This window comes from Hydra vulgaris, chromosome 15 (assembly GCF_038396675.1).
Source record: "Hydra vulgaris chromosome 15, alternate assembly HydraT2T_AEP".
In the NCBI taxonomy this organism is placed as follows: domain Eukaryota; kingdom Metazoa; phylum Cnidaria; class Hydrozoa; order Anthoathecata; family Hydridae; genus Hydra; species Hydra vulgaris.
In genome coordinates, this window is record NC_088934.1 from 24,936,484 (window position 1) to 24,954,413 (window position 17,930).

The 17,930-nt window shown below is 25.2% G+C and overlaps 1 protein-coding gene across 3 annotated transcripts in view; it reads left to right on the top strand.

The window, feature by feature from the left end:
• LOC136072045 (nucleoprotein TPR-like) overlaps positions 1 to 17,930 on the top strand; it is a 144,869-nt gene that overhangs the window by 26,651 nt on the left and 100,288 nt on the right. For all 3 annotated transcript variants that reach the window (XM_065820049.1, XM_065820050.1, XM_065820051.1), the window contains exons 3-10: positions 1,090 to 1,629; positions 2,098 to 2,185; positions 2,264 to 2,332; positions 4,008 to 4,079; positions 4,150 to 4,241; positions 11,673 to 11,765; positions 16,649 to 16,753; positions 17,232 to 17,339. In XM_065820049.1, coding sequence (XP_065676121.1) covers positions 1,090 to 1,629; positions 2,098 to 2,185; positions 2,264 to 2,332; positions 4,008 to 4,079; positions 4,150 to 4,241; positions 11,673 to 11,765; positions 16,649 to 16,753; positions 17,232 to 17,339 — 1,167 coding nt within the window. The remainder of the gene's footprint in view (positions 1 to 1,089; positions 1,630 to 2,097; positions 2,186 to 2,263; positions 2,333 to 4,007; positions 4,080 to 4,149; positions 4,242 to 11,672; positions 11,766 to 16,648; positions 16,754 to 17,231; positions 17,340 to 17,930) is intronic.

Sequence of the window (17,930 nt, forward strand, 5' to 3'; positions counted from 1 at the left end):
ATTTTTTTAAAAGACGTCTAAGCGTTTTAAGCCCGGTTTTTATCATTTATGTTAAAACGTTGCAATTAGTTATTAATTTAAATTTATATTTCAGTATTAATTTTATTTTTTGTTTGATGGTTTTAATAAATTTCAAACAAGTATTTTAGCTTTTAAAACTTAATATTTATTATGTTTAAATTTTTATTTTACAAAAATTTTAACATAATATTTTTTTTAATGCTTATAGAGCCCAGTACTTTTTATTACACTATTAAATTTGAGTTGTGTTACATAGCGTTTGTTTTCGCGCTAAAGTTTTTCGCTATTAAAAGTGTTTATAGAAAAAGTTTGTGAAGATTTGTTAAAAAATACATATTTATATAAACGTAATTATGTATAATATTCTTTGATAATTTAAATGAAATAGGTTAATTGTAAACAATCATTAGAATTAATTTGTTACTTTATTTAATAAAGTATAAAGTAAACTTAATAATTTATGTATTTAAAATATTTATAATTTCTAATCATTTACAAAGCATTTCATATAGTTTAGTAATTTAAAAAAACGTAATATAAATATATATTTTCTTTTTCAAATTTTAGTTTTTTGAACTTAGATTTTTTCTTTTTCTTGAAGATTTCCATTTTTTAGACAAGCTTTTAAATTTTCGTTTTATTTTTAGCGCATTTTTGAAACGCCTTACGTTGTTAAAACAAACTGCCATGGTCAAGTTGTAAAAACAAAATATGTGTGGTCAGGAATGGGGTTCAATTGCATTTCTTTAGGTTTTATCAGACATGTCCACCAAACTTGAGTATTTATTGGACATATTGTCCAGAACGAAAATGTTTATTATTTCGAGCCCTGAAATATTATATGCTTGGTCACATAAGATGTGCCATGGCATGCCTCACCTGAGAAGGCTTATATAAAAATATTTTTTTTTACATTTATATGGTTTGTTTTTCTAGAGAATCAGATTTAAGTTATAAATAGATGCTATCAGCTATTAGAATCAGATTTTATGTTATCATTTTATAATTTTTATCCTTTTAAAATTGAAGCTTATATTCTTAATATTTTTACAAATTTTATTTTCTTAGGAACAATTTCGTCAACTGTGTAGTCGACTTGAACATGAAAAAGCTGATTTTGCTGAAATTTTAGAGAAAAAAAATTCAGAAATCGATAGAATAAATGAAGAATGGTCAGATATGTCAAAAAAACTAAGTGAATCTAATAAAATTCGTTATCGCCTTCAATATGATCTTGATGAAATAAAAAACTCAGATATTCGCAAAGAGTTTAAAGAAAAGCGTCTCGAACAAGAAAAATCAATGCTTCTCCAGCAGATAGATCATATCACTAATGAATTAAAATTAAAATCAGAACTTTTGATTCAAACACAAAGAGATCAGTCATCAAAATTTATTGATGTTGAATTAAAATATGAATCAATTAGTCAAGAAAATGTTCAATTAAAAAGCAATCTAGAAATTTGCAAAGAAACTTGTGCTGAACAGGAAAAAAAGTTAAAGTTATTGATGTCAAAAATTGAGAGAATATCAGATGAGAATATCGAAGTTCAACACAATATGCAGCAGGAACTTTCTTCTCAAACAAAACTTGTTGAATTATACAAAGTATAATTTTTTATATATTTTTCATTTAGAAAAAACTTGTTTTTTAAATTAATACAATTCTTTTTTCCAAATATAAATAACAGAAAATTTTTGAATTATTAAAACCAAAAATGCATTTTTATTTTTCATGTTATTTGGATTTTTATTTGAAACGTAAGTGCATTAGTTTAAAAAACAAATTATATTAATGATTATGTTATTACATTACAACTAAAGAACACTTTTTTAAAGTGTAATCTGATGGCATTAGATTTTGAATTTAAATTTAATGATTTTTGATACAACCATTTGCAATCAAGCTATTCAAAGATCATGACACTTTATTATAACTGCTGTAAGAACAATTTGAATGATTAATTTTCATGCTTGATAAATTAGCAATATAAGCTGACACTGCCCAAATTCAAAATTTATGTTAAAATGTCAGCTTTATTACATGGTAATATTTGTTTCAAAATTTATATTAAGGATGATAGAGACCATGCAAAACAAAAGCTAAGTGAAATTTCAGCTGCATTTTCTGAACTGCAATCCTATGTTTTAAAAGTTAATGAAGGTTTGAAATTTTATTTTAAGTTTATTGATCATGATTATTTTTGAGTTATTATTATTATTATTATTTAAATCTTTTTAGAGAAATCAATATTGGCTGAAAAGTTGAAAGAATCAGAAAATGATAAAGCATCATCTCTAGAAAGCTTAAGTATCCTTCTTTTGAAAAATTTTTTTAATTGAAATTTTAAGCTTTTATTAAAATTATTAGTAAATAGTTTTTAGTTTATTTATAATATTCTAAACTTAAAATTGAGTTTTTGTCGAAGTTTAGTTTATGAAGTTGAAATTTAGTGAAGTTATTTATTTAGGGCAAAACATAAAATACAGAACATTTGTATAGAAGCTATTTTTTTTTTAATTTAATACTTCAATCTGAATACATTATCTTCAGAGTTGAAATAAAATCATCAAAGAAGACAAACAAAAAAATATTTATCAACATGAATAAAAATATGCTAGATTATTATAATAGTATTCATTGTTTTCACAATTAGTGTTAAAAATTGTCTTTATTAGTTATGAGTTGCTGTCAATTGATTTTAAAAATTTTTCAATAGCATGAGGCATCTCATGTATGTTTATTTTTGAATGAGATGCAAGTCTCATGGCATATTGGAGAATTATACTTGTTCAATGCAATTACACAAGCGTTTGTGTAACAGTCACAAAATATAGCTAATTTATATGCCAATAGAATTATACCAAAAAAAAAGAAATAAAAAAAAAATGTTACACAATTATGTTTTTAACACTAATATACAATCTTGTATGTTGTACAAGGGGGCGGGGGTAGGCACCTTACATCCATTTCCATCGGTTTCAATTCATTGTTTTGGCTGTTGTTTTTATCTTGGAACCATTTTATTTTGCTTAAAAACATTCAAACAAGCTTAAGAAACAAGAATATGTTTTTGATTATTTAACTTTTTTAAATTAAGATTTTTTCCTCTTATAATATCTTGAGTAACATACTCAGTATCTTAATATCTTGAATAACATACTCAGTATCTTAATATCTTGAGTAACATACTAAGTATCTTAATATCTTGAGTAACATACTCAGTATACACAGTAATAACAAATACAAAGTATGGAAGACCTCTATAAATTGAAGTGATTTATTTATAAATTAATGATCGTTTATCAAACATTCATCTTTGTTAAATTTGTCTTTCTATCAACACAAGGATACTTGTTTGAGATCCTTCTCATGTTCATAAAGCATTGAACATTAATTAAAGTACTGAAAAAAAGTAAAAAGAAATAAAAAAAGAAAAAAAAAAGAACAAAAACTACTACTTACTATAAAGTATTCCTCTGACAATTTTTGGCTCACTATTTTGTCTTAATCCTCCTAGGTTATTCCACAATCAATTGTTTCTGTATCTCTATACAGATGTTATATGCGTAATGGTGCAGTTTGCATTGCATGCAGGTACATTGCAAACTTCCACAACAGTTACATCTTTAGTTAAAATTGTTAGATTTTACAATGTGGTAATGTTTTTTTATTGTTGTGTTCGAATTACTTGTCTAATTAACTCAACTACTGTTTAAGATTCTCTTTACTAATGGATTTAAAGGTCTGTCTTTCTCCTAAAAAATAGCCAATCTATGCAATACGTACTCTTATTACAGAAACAACAAGGGTTTTTTGAATGTTTTTTAGATCCAAAATCAAGTTGAGTAGTTTCAAATCAAAGTAAAAAATCATTTGTTTGAGTCGTGTTTCTTTTTCTTAGTTGGTATATTTAAGAAAGTGCTTTTTTTTTTTTGAGCAATATTGAAAAATTAAATACACTTAAAAATATGTTTATTTTCAGCTAATAAAATTAAAGAACAGGCTACAGAGCTGGAAAATGCTAATAGGTTGCTACAGGTTTCAAAAAAAAAAGGTAAACACCTTAAATTTTTTTTTATTTTATGTTACAAAAACACATTTTTTTAAAATTAACATATTTTTAGATAATAATTTAACAAGTCAAGATTTGTCATCTATTTCACCGATGGCTGCAGCCACAAGTTCAATACTTAAAAAAGGAATGACACTAACTCAGGTATTTTTAGTTTTTGCTGTGCAAAGTAAAGAGATATAACAGTTTTACAATTGAAATTTAGGGTAATCTTAATTACCCTAGGCTTCAATTGTTTATTAATTTAAGGTTTTTAATAATAATTTTAAAAATAATTGTAACTCTTTATTTTTAACATTTTCAAAACAAGTGTAAGTGTTGATAAAAAAAAGTTTTAAAAGACTTATAGGTAGAATAATTAAAATCAGATGTAAATTTAATTTTCTATGAATCTAATGTTAATAATGTATATAATATTATAATAAATACATTTTGTTTAAAAAAAAAGCAGCACAAAAAAAAACGTCATATTTATTATTGAACATAAACTTATTCAAATGTTGGTGTCAGTTGGAAAATTTTCAAAATAGTTGCAAAGCTTGAGTTTTTTTTTTCAAATATTTATTAGTATTGTTTTATTTCAATAACAGCCTAATATATATATACATATATATATATATATATATATATATATATATATATATATATATATATATATATATATATATATATATATATATATATATATATATATATATATATAAATTAAATTAAATTAAATTAAATTAGTAAAAAACACTTATTTAATTTTTATCTTCTACTTTAAGTGTTACCATTGCTGGATCATCAGGAAGAGTTCTTCAGGAAGAACTCTTCCTGATGATCCAGCAATGGTGAAACTTAAAGTAGAAGATAAAAGTTAGATAAGTGTTTTTTACTAATTTAATTTATTATTGCTCTGTTCTTTAAGAACATTGAGCACTCTATTTGTAAAATACACTAACATAATTTACATATATATATATATATATATATATATATATATATATATATATATATATATATATATATATATATATATATATATATATATATATATATATATATATATATATATATATATATATATATATATATATATATATATATATATACTACTGTGATCAAAAAGTAAGGTGAATTTTTTTATAAAATGAAAAATCTTTATTTATTCTTCCAAATCTGTATCGCCCCCCTCACAATAATGGCCCCCGGCCCCAATGCACTTTTGCCAATGTTTTTTCCAGTCTTCAAAGCATGCCGAAAAGTCCTCGGTAGGGATAGCCTTCAATGCGCGTGCCGATTTATTCCAACCATGTCAACAAGGTCTTGAATGGTTAACCGATGATTTGCAAGCACCAATTCTTTGATTTTGTTGATGTGGCGATCATCAATCGAAGTCGATGGTCGTCCGGAGCGTTCCAAGTCATCAACACGTTCTCGGCCTTCTTTGAAGTCTTTGTACCACTTGTAAACATTTTTTTGAGACATAGTCTCTTCACCGACGGCCTTTTGCAACATTCGATACGTTTCAGCAGCAGAAATATCATTCCGTAAACAAAATTTAATAGCACTTCTTTGCTCAACAAAATTAGACATCGTGAAAATCGCCGAATGCACTTTTGGTACTTCAGAAACAAAAAAAAATAATTATGAGTTTGACATGTAATTTGGCGCAAATGTTAATGACATTCCTACCAACTTAAAAATAAAAAAGATTGGACGATTCGAATAAGGCGGGAAGTTTAAATTAAAAATTCACCTTACTTTTTGATCACAGTAGTATATATATGTATATATATATATATATATATATATATATATATATATATATATATATATATATATATATATATATATATATATATATATATATATATATATATATATATATATATATATATATATACATGTATATATGTATATATGTATATATTTATTTTTTATTATTAATTAGAACATAAGAAAATTGTACAAGTGTTTAAACGTATTTAATAAAATACTTCTATTTATCATTTAAACAAAAATACTATTTTATTTTAATTTTTTTACAAATTTTATTTAAGGATTTAGAGATAAAGAACTAAATCTGCCAAAAAAATAAAAAAAATACTTTGACAGACCTTGTTAAGAAGCACTACGAAGCTCGCTTTTTTCATAAATGTTGTAAGCATTCAGTTCTAAAACATTTTTTTTTTGAATAGTTAAGTTATCTTTTAACTTCATTTATGTGACGTCTATTCGGGAAAAATTAGGTCGTAATAAAAGCATTTAAATGCAACTGAGAATTTTTTAAAGAAGCAAATTGTTTGATGGAAAAAATTTTCAGTTTTAAAAGACTTTAAATTAAATATGGTTATAAAATTTTAATTAGTTTTGAAGGAATGTAAAATAGTATAATGTTGAATGTAAAATTTAATTTCAAGTGAATGTAAAATAGTTTTGCAATTTTAATTAAAGATTTTTTCTCGTTCATTGCGTAAAATATAAGTCTCTCCATCATAGATTATCTTAGATTATTATAAGCAAAAGGAAATTAAAACTTTTCTTTTTAAAAAAGGGAGAAGTGCTTTTGTTTAAAATTTTTTTTTTTAATATTTTTTGTTTCTTATTAATTCAATATTGTGGAAAGTTCTTTTGAGGTAATACATTTATGAACATAAATTGCGTTTACAAATATCTTATTGGTAACTGATAAAATCTATTTATAAATTGATTATAATCTTGACTACATTAAAATATATAATAAAATACTACATTAATTACTTAAAAATAAAAATAAGTAAATTGCGATAAATAAACAAAAGGTCATGTTAAGTATAAGATTGTTTTAAGAAATAAATTATAAGGAAATATAATCTTTTTCAAATACCGAATTTAGATTCTATTTAATAAATTTTTATCACGGTTTAAAATTAAATTTAATTAAAATGCGAATACTTTAAAATACCAATAGGGTTGCCACCTCTCCCAGAATGCACCGGATTCTCCCGGATTTCGATATCAACTCCTATCTCCCGGAAGTAATTTGAAAAAACATTGAAATCTCCCGGAATGTGAAAATGCCCTAAAATTTTATATTTTTTGCTGATAATGTACATGTTTTACGCATTTAAAATACGATTCTCTAGCAAAACATGTACCAACAAGATGGTTATCCTTACTTCCAGCACTGGAAAAAATATATCTGGTATGGTCTGCGTTACGGTCATATTTTGTATCAAGGGGAGAAGAAGAATGCTACAATGTAATATGGGATACATTTCAAGATGGCGAAATTGAGTCCATTCCTAAATTGTATTGCTGTTTCTTACATAATGTTATGCAGGTCTTTCAAAGTGGTGTATTAACTTTAGAGTTGGATCAAACTACTAGTTCCGTGTTACATGAAGTTATGGTTGTAATAAGAAAGAAAATTGCAGATCCCAAACAAGAAAAATTTTATGGACATGCTGTTGCTCAGTTCCTGAAAAGAATGCCACTAGTCAAAAAACAAAAGTTTGATTGAGACGTAGATGAATTCTACACAAAATACTTAAATTACTTAGATAAATGGTACAACTTCCAGAATTCAGAATTTCAAAGCGTGAGTATCTTAACTTTGAACAAACCAGTGGTCTGGAGCTTATTTGACCAACTAGAAGTCAAGTTTTGCATTGATGTAGATCAAAATAAATACTATGAAGACTGTATTCTGCGTAATATCCAAACAGCACTGGTAGAGACCAACATGAATGTAGTGGATTGATCGAGTAGTTTTTTTACAAAACTCGCTGAAAAAAAGTGTGGTGAGGGAGGCGAACTTTTTAAAGTATTATTCTTTGTGTTCTCCATACCTGTTTCAAATTCTTCATGTGATCAAAATTTCAGTGTGATAAATTCTTTGTGGTCTAAAGAGCGAAATTGTCTCACCTCGCTCACCGCTCGCCATGCCCCGCCCAATCCGGATTTAACCTAGCTAGAGGTGGTAACCCTAAATACCAATAGTTTTTAAGCTCCTGTAACATTTTAATAATTGCTACACATTAAAAGCAAAGAGTTTTAAAGTATATTTGTCAATACTTTGTTGTTGTAAAAAAGAGCCCATATTTTTTTTGATAAAATCAAAATTCAAGTGAAAAACCTCATGGCGTATATATTGGCATGTGCTTTATCTGAAAGTAGAAAAGTAATTGCTATCAATAGTTTACAATATTACTTTTATTTACAAAAATTACTTCTAGTCTAACTTAGTTAGACTAGAAGTAATTTGCCCTCTAATGAAACTTGGCCCTATAATAAAAAATGAGAATATGTAAGAATTCTGCTTAATGCAAAACTTTTTTAATAAAAAATAACGACGAGCAACTTAAAAAGTTGGCGGGCGACCAAAATTAACAAGCTGGTTACTTTCAGTTGCCCTTCTGGCTATATATATAAATATATATATATATATATATATATATATATATTCTATATATATATATATATATATATATATATATATATATATATATATATATATATATATATATATATATATATACACATATATATATATATATATATATATATATATTCTATAGATATATATATATATATATATATATATATATAAATATATATATATATATACATATATATATATATATATATATATATATATATATATATATATATATATATATATATATATATTCTATAGATATATATATATATATATATTCTATAGATATATATATATATATATATATATATATATATATATATATACATACATACAGTATGGTGGAAAACTGAACCAGAATGCGTAATATTTTTATTTTCTTATAAAGAATTTAGCATTTTGAGAATTAATATTGCTGGTAGGAATTATTATTAAAAAAACAATTTTTATTAAGTATTTATTGAAGAAAAATATTTACTTACAAAATAATAAATGAAAAACATGGTGAATCAATTTGGCACCACGCGAAAAAAACTGTCAATTTTTGTCAATTTTATCAATTTTTAATATTTTGTCCATAATCCCTTTGTTTATTTTCAACTGCTGCTAATCATCTATTTGTGCTCTTTACAAGATTTTCGCAAAGGTTAAACGAAATATTTTCCCACTGTTCTTGAACTTGTTCATATAACACATTAATGGATGATGGAGAGTCAGAATAGTTATTAACGAGCGCTTTTTTTAATTGTGACCACAAATTTTCTATTGGGTTCAAATCAGGACTTTGTGCTGGCCTTTCTAGCACTTGAAAGTCCTGCGAAGCTAACCAATTCTTAACCATTTTAGCATTTAGTGTGCTTTGGGTCATTGTCCTGTTGAAAGATGACCTCATTTATTGGGTAAGGCATATTTTCAACAGTTTCCAATAATTCGTGCTGTAAAATATCAAGATACATTTCCTTATTCATGTTTCCAACTATTCTATGAATTGGTCTCAATCCATAAGCCGTCATACACCCCCATAGTTTAATATTGCCTCCCCCATGTTTTACTGTCTGAATAAAATCTTTTTGGGTTAATGGTTCACCTTCTCTTTTCCAGCTCCATTGGCGGCCATCAGTGGTATACCGATTAATTTTAGTTTCATCTGACCAAATAACTTTCTTCCAATCATCTTCGGTAAAGTTTTCATATTTTTTAATCTTGCTTTGATATTCAAGTAACGGTTTTTTTTTCTTTTCAATTGCTCGAAATTTACTTTTTTTGAGATCTCGCTGCACTGTCCACCTGCTCACATTTTTTCCTCACATTTTTTCACCTGCTCACATTTTTTCCTCACATTTATCACGTTGCAAAAGTTTAGCTGCATGAGATTTCGATTTTGCTTCTCCAGTAGTCAAATATCTGATTACTCTTCTTTTGTCTACCGCACCCAACTTCTTTGGTCGACCGCCAACATTTTTTTTTCAGAATATGTCCACATTTTTTTCTAATTCGTTGCACAGTACTTTGACTAACTTTTAATTTAGAAGCAATTTTACGAGTTGTATTTCCTTCTTCGATCATCTTTTTTATTAAATCACTCTTTGTCTTTGAAATTCCCATTATATTAAAAAAAACTCATAAAATAATAAAATTTATGAAAATAGAAAATTATTTTAGATATAAATATAGTCAATTGATTTGCACACAAAATTATTAAATTAATTTGAGAAAAATGATAAAGATATTGTCTTCATCAAGTATGGTGCAAAGCTGAGTCAAAAGATGTTTGTCACTAGATAAAAATACTTGTGCATTGGGGTAAAAGGAGGAGGCGTAAAAAGTCGTAAAAATTAGCACTTTACTACTGAATAATCCCGACAGCGCTAATATATCGAAAACAAAATAAACCATAGTTTTGTATTTTTTTAAAAACTCTGGTTCAGTTTTGCACCATACTGTTTATGAGATGCATAGTGATATAAGTCCAAGAGATGCATAGTGGTATAAGTCACTTTTTTCAATATTTTGAGTTATTGCCACCAATGGTTAGCATTTTGTTCATTCTATTGCATGGCAGAGTGGTATTAGTCTAATGATATCGATAATGATGCTATTTTTATTTACTTCCTCTAAAATAGTTTGATGATTTATGATATGATGTCTACAAAATGCCTCTGTATCTCAAAACTAGATATGAGTGACTTATACCAATATGCGTCTCAGGGGCTCATATATCATTTATTAAATGATAATAAAAATGTTGAAGCAAGCAACATGTTCATTTTTATTATCAAGCCATCTTAAAAGTAAAAGATATGAATTTTGCTCTAATTTATAAGAAAAAGTATCTTTAACACTTTTTCATAGATTGTTGTTATCAACGATCTATGAAAAGATGTTAAAGATATTTCATCTTATAATTTAATATTAATTAATTTCATATTTTGTTAGTTTTCCTTTTTTGTTTTTGAAATTTTTTTTACACAACGTTTAATATAAAAAAACTTGCAAATGGTTGTGACCAAGTTGTCTAAAATAAAATACTCATGCGTTAACATATACGACGAAAAACTGCACGGGTTTCATGGGATAGCTTGCATGGGTATTATTATTTTTTAAAACAATATAATTTATACCATATCAAAAACTAAATATCTTAAAATAGCAGATGTGATGCCATTTCATTGATCTTACATCTACACACAGATATCTTCATGTAGCATATAAGAGCAAACTTACTATGAACATATTTAGTACTTAAAGGAATATAGAAATGACAATTAGTTCAAAATATGACAAGCCTTGCAAGCTATGAAAAGGTTTTAAAGGTGTTAATCTTTATAATTTTAATGTATCAGGTATATATTGTCCCTATATGAAAACATCTATGTTTGTTTAAAAGTCCAAAAAGGAGGAGGCGGGTAGAAAAACATAAAAAAATTTAGGAAGACGTGGGATTCGAAACATGGACATTCTGCATATGAAGAAAACGCCTCATCTGAATCAACTAAAAGTGTGTATACTTAAGAACAAGTAAATATAATTACGTAATAAAAAAATTATACATAAAAGTATACATATGCATCACATAGACATTTTCATATAGGGACAATATAAAATATAGTCATAAAAATTATTTTAGTTGTCTAAAATTGTTTTAAAAAAGTCTGTACAAAAATTTTTAGATTTACACAGAGTACGTTAAAATATCAGATCAACTTGCCAGTGAAAAAGAAGAAAATTCAAGACTCAAGATGTATATGGAGCAAATATTGAGAGTAAGTTGATTTTTAATTATAATTTCAAATTGTTTGATTTAATATTTGGGTTCAATGTGTTTTCTAAAATGTTTACAATATCTAGAGTTGCAAAAAAAACCGTTTTTTTTTAATTGTGTTTTTTTTGCAAAAAAAAACATGTTTTTTTTGTTTTTTATAGTTTTTTTTGTTTTTTTAGATTAAAAAAAATTATTTACTTTTATTTAATTTCTATTTTTATTATAAATGTAATACAACATATAATAGTAACATGATATATGATAAATATATAGTACATCACTTGAAAAATTTATTTTTAATTAACAAAAGACTCTGTATTCTGGCTTTTTTGTTCATTAAGGTCTTCTATTGTAAAGTCAAATCCGTATTCTTCAGAGTCACTTGATACCTCTGACTCTAAACTCTGTGAAGTACCATTGTCCAGAAAAAATTCTTGGCTTTTACTTGTTGATGATTCTGCATTACATTTTAGATTTTTGAGTTGTAAATTATGTGATATAAATACTAATTTTGAAGCTCTGTCATTTGTTAATCTATTCCGTTTTTGATTGTGGATCCAAGATTGTCTACTAAATGATCTTTCAACTGCAGCACTTGTTGGTGGAAGTAATAAAATTTTACTTGCAATATTTGATAGTATTGGAGCACAAGAACAACATATTCCCTTCCACCAATTTACAGGAGATGAATGTTTTACTGAAGCCCATATAAAAGGTTTTGCAAAAAGTCCTTCGTTTGATCTATAATCAGCTATCTCACCCAAAATTTTGTCATCACATTCTTTAATAGAAGAATCCATTTTTCCTAATTTATGTAGCGTTTCAATGGCATCAATCTAAAGAAGATGTTTTAAATAAGGCATCTTAATTCATTTTAAATATAATTTCCTTTTTTTTCAATTAATTTAAATGAGGATTAAATTCTGAAAATACTCACCATTTCATCTCCAGAGATATGACATCCTTTATAACGTGGATTCACTAAATTTGCAGCAAGATGAATGTTTCGAATGTGAAATTTCCTTCTTTTGGCAATTATTTCCATCATAGCATTTTCCTCGCTTTTTAGAATTGGACTGCAAAGGATACTGTTTTGAAAAGACTTTTCTAAATCTGAAAATGTTTTTGCAACAATGGAGAGACTTAATTTATCTCCTTCAACTGCTGCAATGGCTATGGCTATTGGTTTTAATAACTTGATAAACCCATCCACTTTATCCCAGAACACTTCTGACAACAATAGGTTTTGAATAGGCTTAGCAAGAGATTTTGCTTCATCGTCAATAGCTAATCCCTGTAGTGCTAATCTGTTGTTATGAAGACTTTCCATACAATGTATAATTGAAGCCCATCTGAAGAATATATTTATTTATAATTAAATATTTATTTGCCTAATGTTATTTCCATACTAAGTATTATGATTTATAATGTAATATAAATTTTTTTTTAATTTATAATAATACTTTTTATGTTTTATTTTTTATGTTTTTATGTTTAATTTTATTATAAAATTAATTTTTAATAAACCTAGTTGTTACTGGAAGCTTTAGTGATTGTTGAATGATTTGTCCTGATTTCTGCTGATGTTGTTTTAGCAAAGCTCATAAAATTTGAGAGTTCTTTATCCCTTTTACCACCATTGTGCAATTTCTTTGGGAATCTGCTATTGATTTCAAGTTACTCGCATCAGTAAAAATTAAATTTAAGGTATGTGCCAGGCATCCATAAGGATATATGTGAGGAAATTCAGTAACTATTAGTTGCCATGCTTTTTTCATATTGGCTGCATTATCAGTACAAACACCAAGAACTTTCATAGGTCCAACATCGCATACTATTTTTTTAACTATATTTGCCATATATTCGCCAGTATGACTTTCTGCGTCTAAATAAAGAGTTATACGTTTAATAATTATAATAAACTATAAAAATTTAAATATTTTTGAAAAACTTTACAACTTTGGAGAATATAAAATAAAACTTGCTATCTGACAATTCTGAAGACATAATAACTAAAATTAATCTAAAAAGACTACCTGTTTCTATGTTGGTCCAAAATATAGGTTGAGGTACCGTTACAACAAAATTAATGATTCCTTCATTCCTGTAAATAGTAAAATCTATCTTTATTACTGATTTTTATTATTTATGAATTATACACATGAAGTTAGAATGCACCTAAATTATATATGTGTAGCTTACATTGTTACATAATTTTGTTATATAACGTTTAAAAGTATCTAGGTATTGGATACTCCTATACTAGTGCACAAATCAGAACGTAGATAAATAGTCCTACTATTTTAAATCATATTTTCCTTGCCTGATATTGCTCCACCCATCACACAAAATTGCTACACTTAAAGCAGTTCCCACAAGTTCTTTAACAGTAGTTGAGGTTTCATTATAAACCCTTTCAAGTAGGGAATTAGACAACATCACGGTTAGGTAATTTAAATGCAGGTCTCAATTTTGCAAAGCTGTCTATTCATAGTTTATTTTCAAAAACTTATAATGAGCACCCAGTACCATAGACAGTGCGTGCTAAATCCATTTGCGATTCATCCTGTAAAAACATGAAATTTACAAAAATTGTTATTACAAAAATTACTTATATACTAAATAAAGTTTGCTAAATATTTGAAAGTATTAAATATTCTAAATATAATTCTTACTATTTGTTCATTAGTCATTTTGTCCGAGAAAATGTAGGATGCAATTTTATTTTTCTGAAGTGTGAATGGAACTCTTGTTGAAGAATGCAATCGTTTCAAGGGAGGCTTATCTGAATTGGTTTTATTTGGCTTACAGTCTCCAAACTTAAGGGTTGTAGACCTACTTTGGTTTCCACAACAGCTTGGGGTTCGAAAGAAGGACTCAATTGGAATTTGCAATATAGCAGATGATAAACATATTTTTTCCTTTTTTTCCATACTTTGAATAGGTAAGTTTTCAGGAATATCTTCTTCCATCATTAGTTCAGTTTAAACTTTCTTTTGTTTAAAAGGCATATCGTTCAAATATTTGTTTTTTATTTGATCTCCACATTTCATACATTTTGCAATGTGCTCGGTCATTCGAGTGCCATTTTTTGATAGCTTTAAGCTGCAAAATTTGCATATAACTTGTTGAATTTTAGAACCTCCAGATTCTAAAGGTGCCTCATTGAACAATGTAGCTACAAAACATTTCTTTCTGCCTGGCATTTTTTTTTTTAGATTTCTTTTTTTTTTTAAATAAATATAAACAATATTTTTAAAATTGTTTAATATTAAGTTTTTTTCATTAGTTGTACAAACTTAGTTATTGTGTTATTTTTATTTACTTGAATACTTTTTGAATAAATAAAATTTTAGCTATCTAATTGCAATTTGAATAAACATTTGAAAAAAATGATTTAAATTTTCTAAACTCAAATGAATCCAAGATAAAAAAACTTATAAAAAACAAAATTAAATCTTCAAAATAAACCAAACTATTTCAATTTTAAATTCCAATAATTAAAACTAGTTAAAATTTCAATTTTAAACTCTGTTTAAAATTGAAATATATAAAATAAAGAAATAAACTATTAAAATTTTACAAAAGTAATAAACAAAAGTAAATAAAACATTAAAGTAAATTTTATATAACTGTTGGTTCATTTTTGTATTTTGCAATGTAGTGATATTACATTCATTTTTATGAATGAAATAACACTGCTGAAATAACATTTTTATTTCATTCATTCAGTAGTGTTATACTTACAATTAACTAGTAGCTACTAGTATAGTTTTTTTGAGATATATTAAAAAAATTACTTAATTTTTTTTTTAATATTTAATACTGTTTTTTTTTTAAATATGCATTTTATTTAATAGGAAACATTCATATTTTGAAGGTTTAATGCCTCTGAAACTGTTTCAAGTATTATTAATATTTTATATTTAATAAATACTAAAAAAATAAAAAATAAAAAAAACTATAAATAACAGTTTTTAAGAAGAAAAAAAACGTTTTTTTTGGGTTGCAACTATAACTTTGTAAGAAATATTATATAGGGTAAAATACATTACATTTCATAAAAAACATGTATATTTTGAAGGTTTACTGACACTGTAACTTTTTAAAGGATAATTGATATATAAAATTTAATGGACACCTAAAAAAAACAAAAAAAACCATTAAAAACATGTTTTTAGGACAGGCCTGTTCTTTTTGCAAAAAAAAAACGTGTTTTTTATAAAAAAAACGCGCATGTTTTTTTTGAGTTGCAACTCTAACAATATCCTGTTTTTTATTTTTATAATAACTGATATTGATACAATTCAGTTCTTTGATTTGTAAATACAAACTATTTAACTAATTTATTAAGATTATTTTAATACTTTGCTTTGGAAGTATTAATATTCAGCAAATGCTTGAATTTAATGACATTTAATACCAATGACTTATAAATGAAAATGACAATAAACTTTTTATAAAAATTACTAAATGTGCAAAAGTTAACTTTTTAAGTATTTTTCTTAAACTTTACTTCATTTAAATAATTAAAGATTTATATTATTTTAATGTAGATCTTTTTTATATTATTTTATAAATAAGTTATTTTGTTTTTAATTATTTGCTTACAATAATATAATTAGTCATTATTGGCAAAAGTATTTACTGATACATAAATAATTTTACAATTCCATTTTAAGATAAAATTAAAACAAAATTAATTTAATAAAAATAATTTATTAAAAATAAATTGTTAAAATTTAAAATTTGCTTCATTATAAAACAAGCATACTAAACATCTTCAAGAACATTTTGTGTCTGTGTATTTTATAAGTTTGTAAAAGTAAAAATTAATAGCTTATCAATTATTTAATTCAAAGTTGTTTTAATTTTTTTTTAAAGGAAGTTGAGGAAAAGGCACCTGTACTTTTACAGCAAAAAGAAGAGTACGATCACGCTGTTAAGACAATTGAAACTTTATCTTATAAGCTTGAGCAAAATATTAAGGTAATATTTATCTTGTAAGTTTTTTGATCAAAATTGACTTTTATTTTATTAGCAAGAAGTAAATGTAAAGCAATCTTTTATGTTTCAAGTTAGAATGAATAAAAAGTAAATAACTTTTTAAATTAAAAGTAAATATTAAGTATGTATCTGTAAGATATTAATATTTTATTTGAAGATATTGATATTTTATTTGAAGATATTGATATTTTTTTTTGAAGATATTGATATTTTATTTAAAGATATTGATATTTTATTTGAAGATATTGATATTTTTTTTTAAGATATTGATTTTTATTTAAAGATATTGATATTTTTTTTGAGGATATTGATATTTTATTTGAAGATATTGATATTTTATTTGAAGATATTGATATTTTATTTGAATAATATGTTTAGTTGTTAAGCAACTTAAATTTTTTTTTGAATTATTTTGGTTTCTTTTTTTTATCTTTGTTGTTCATATTAAGTTATTTTACAGGAATGTAGGCATCATCAAAATCAGCTTAGTGATTATGAAAGAAAATTTGAATATTACAAACGAGAAGAAAAAAGATTACACAATCTATCAGTTGATTTAAGCAAGCAGGTTTCCGACTTTAGTAGTTTTTTTTGTTTGTTTTCATTCTTTTTAATGTTTAAATAATAGTGTTTTATTACTCTAAAAAGTTAAGGTTAAATTCTTTCTAAGAAAAAACTTACAAAAGTTCAATCATTAGAAATATTAAAATTTCTATCAGTTTTTGAGATTGACTTCCAAGTTGAAATAAACTTAAAAATAAATAAACTTGAAAATTGTGAATTTTCTTGATGTCACTTTTAACATCTTGAAAATTCATATAAGTTCGACAAAAAGCCTATTACGGATTATCGTACATTAATGTAAATTCAAACCATTCCCCTCAAATTCTAAAACAAATTTATATTTCAATTAACAATAGACTATTTCAAAATTTTTCTAATAAAAATATTTTTAATTTTTTTAAATGGTTATGAAGATGGTCATTAGAAAAAGCAGATTTAAAAGTTTGAGTTAAAATTTAAAAAGAAAATTTGAAAAAAGCGAAATAGAAATAAAATCATAATTTGATTTAATCCCCTTTACAGCAAAATTTTTTAACAACTATAGGAAAAATTTAATAGCGAAACATTCCCCCCTCCCTTCCCTCTAATAAATTGC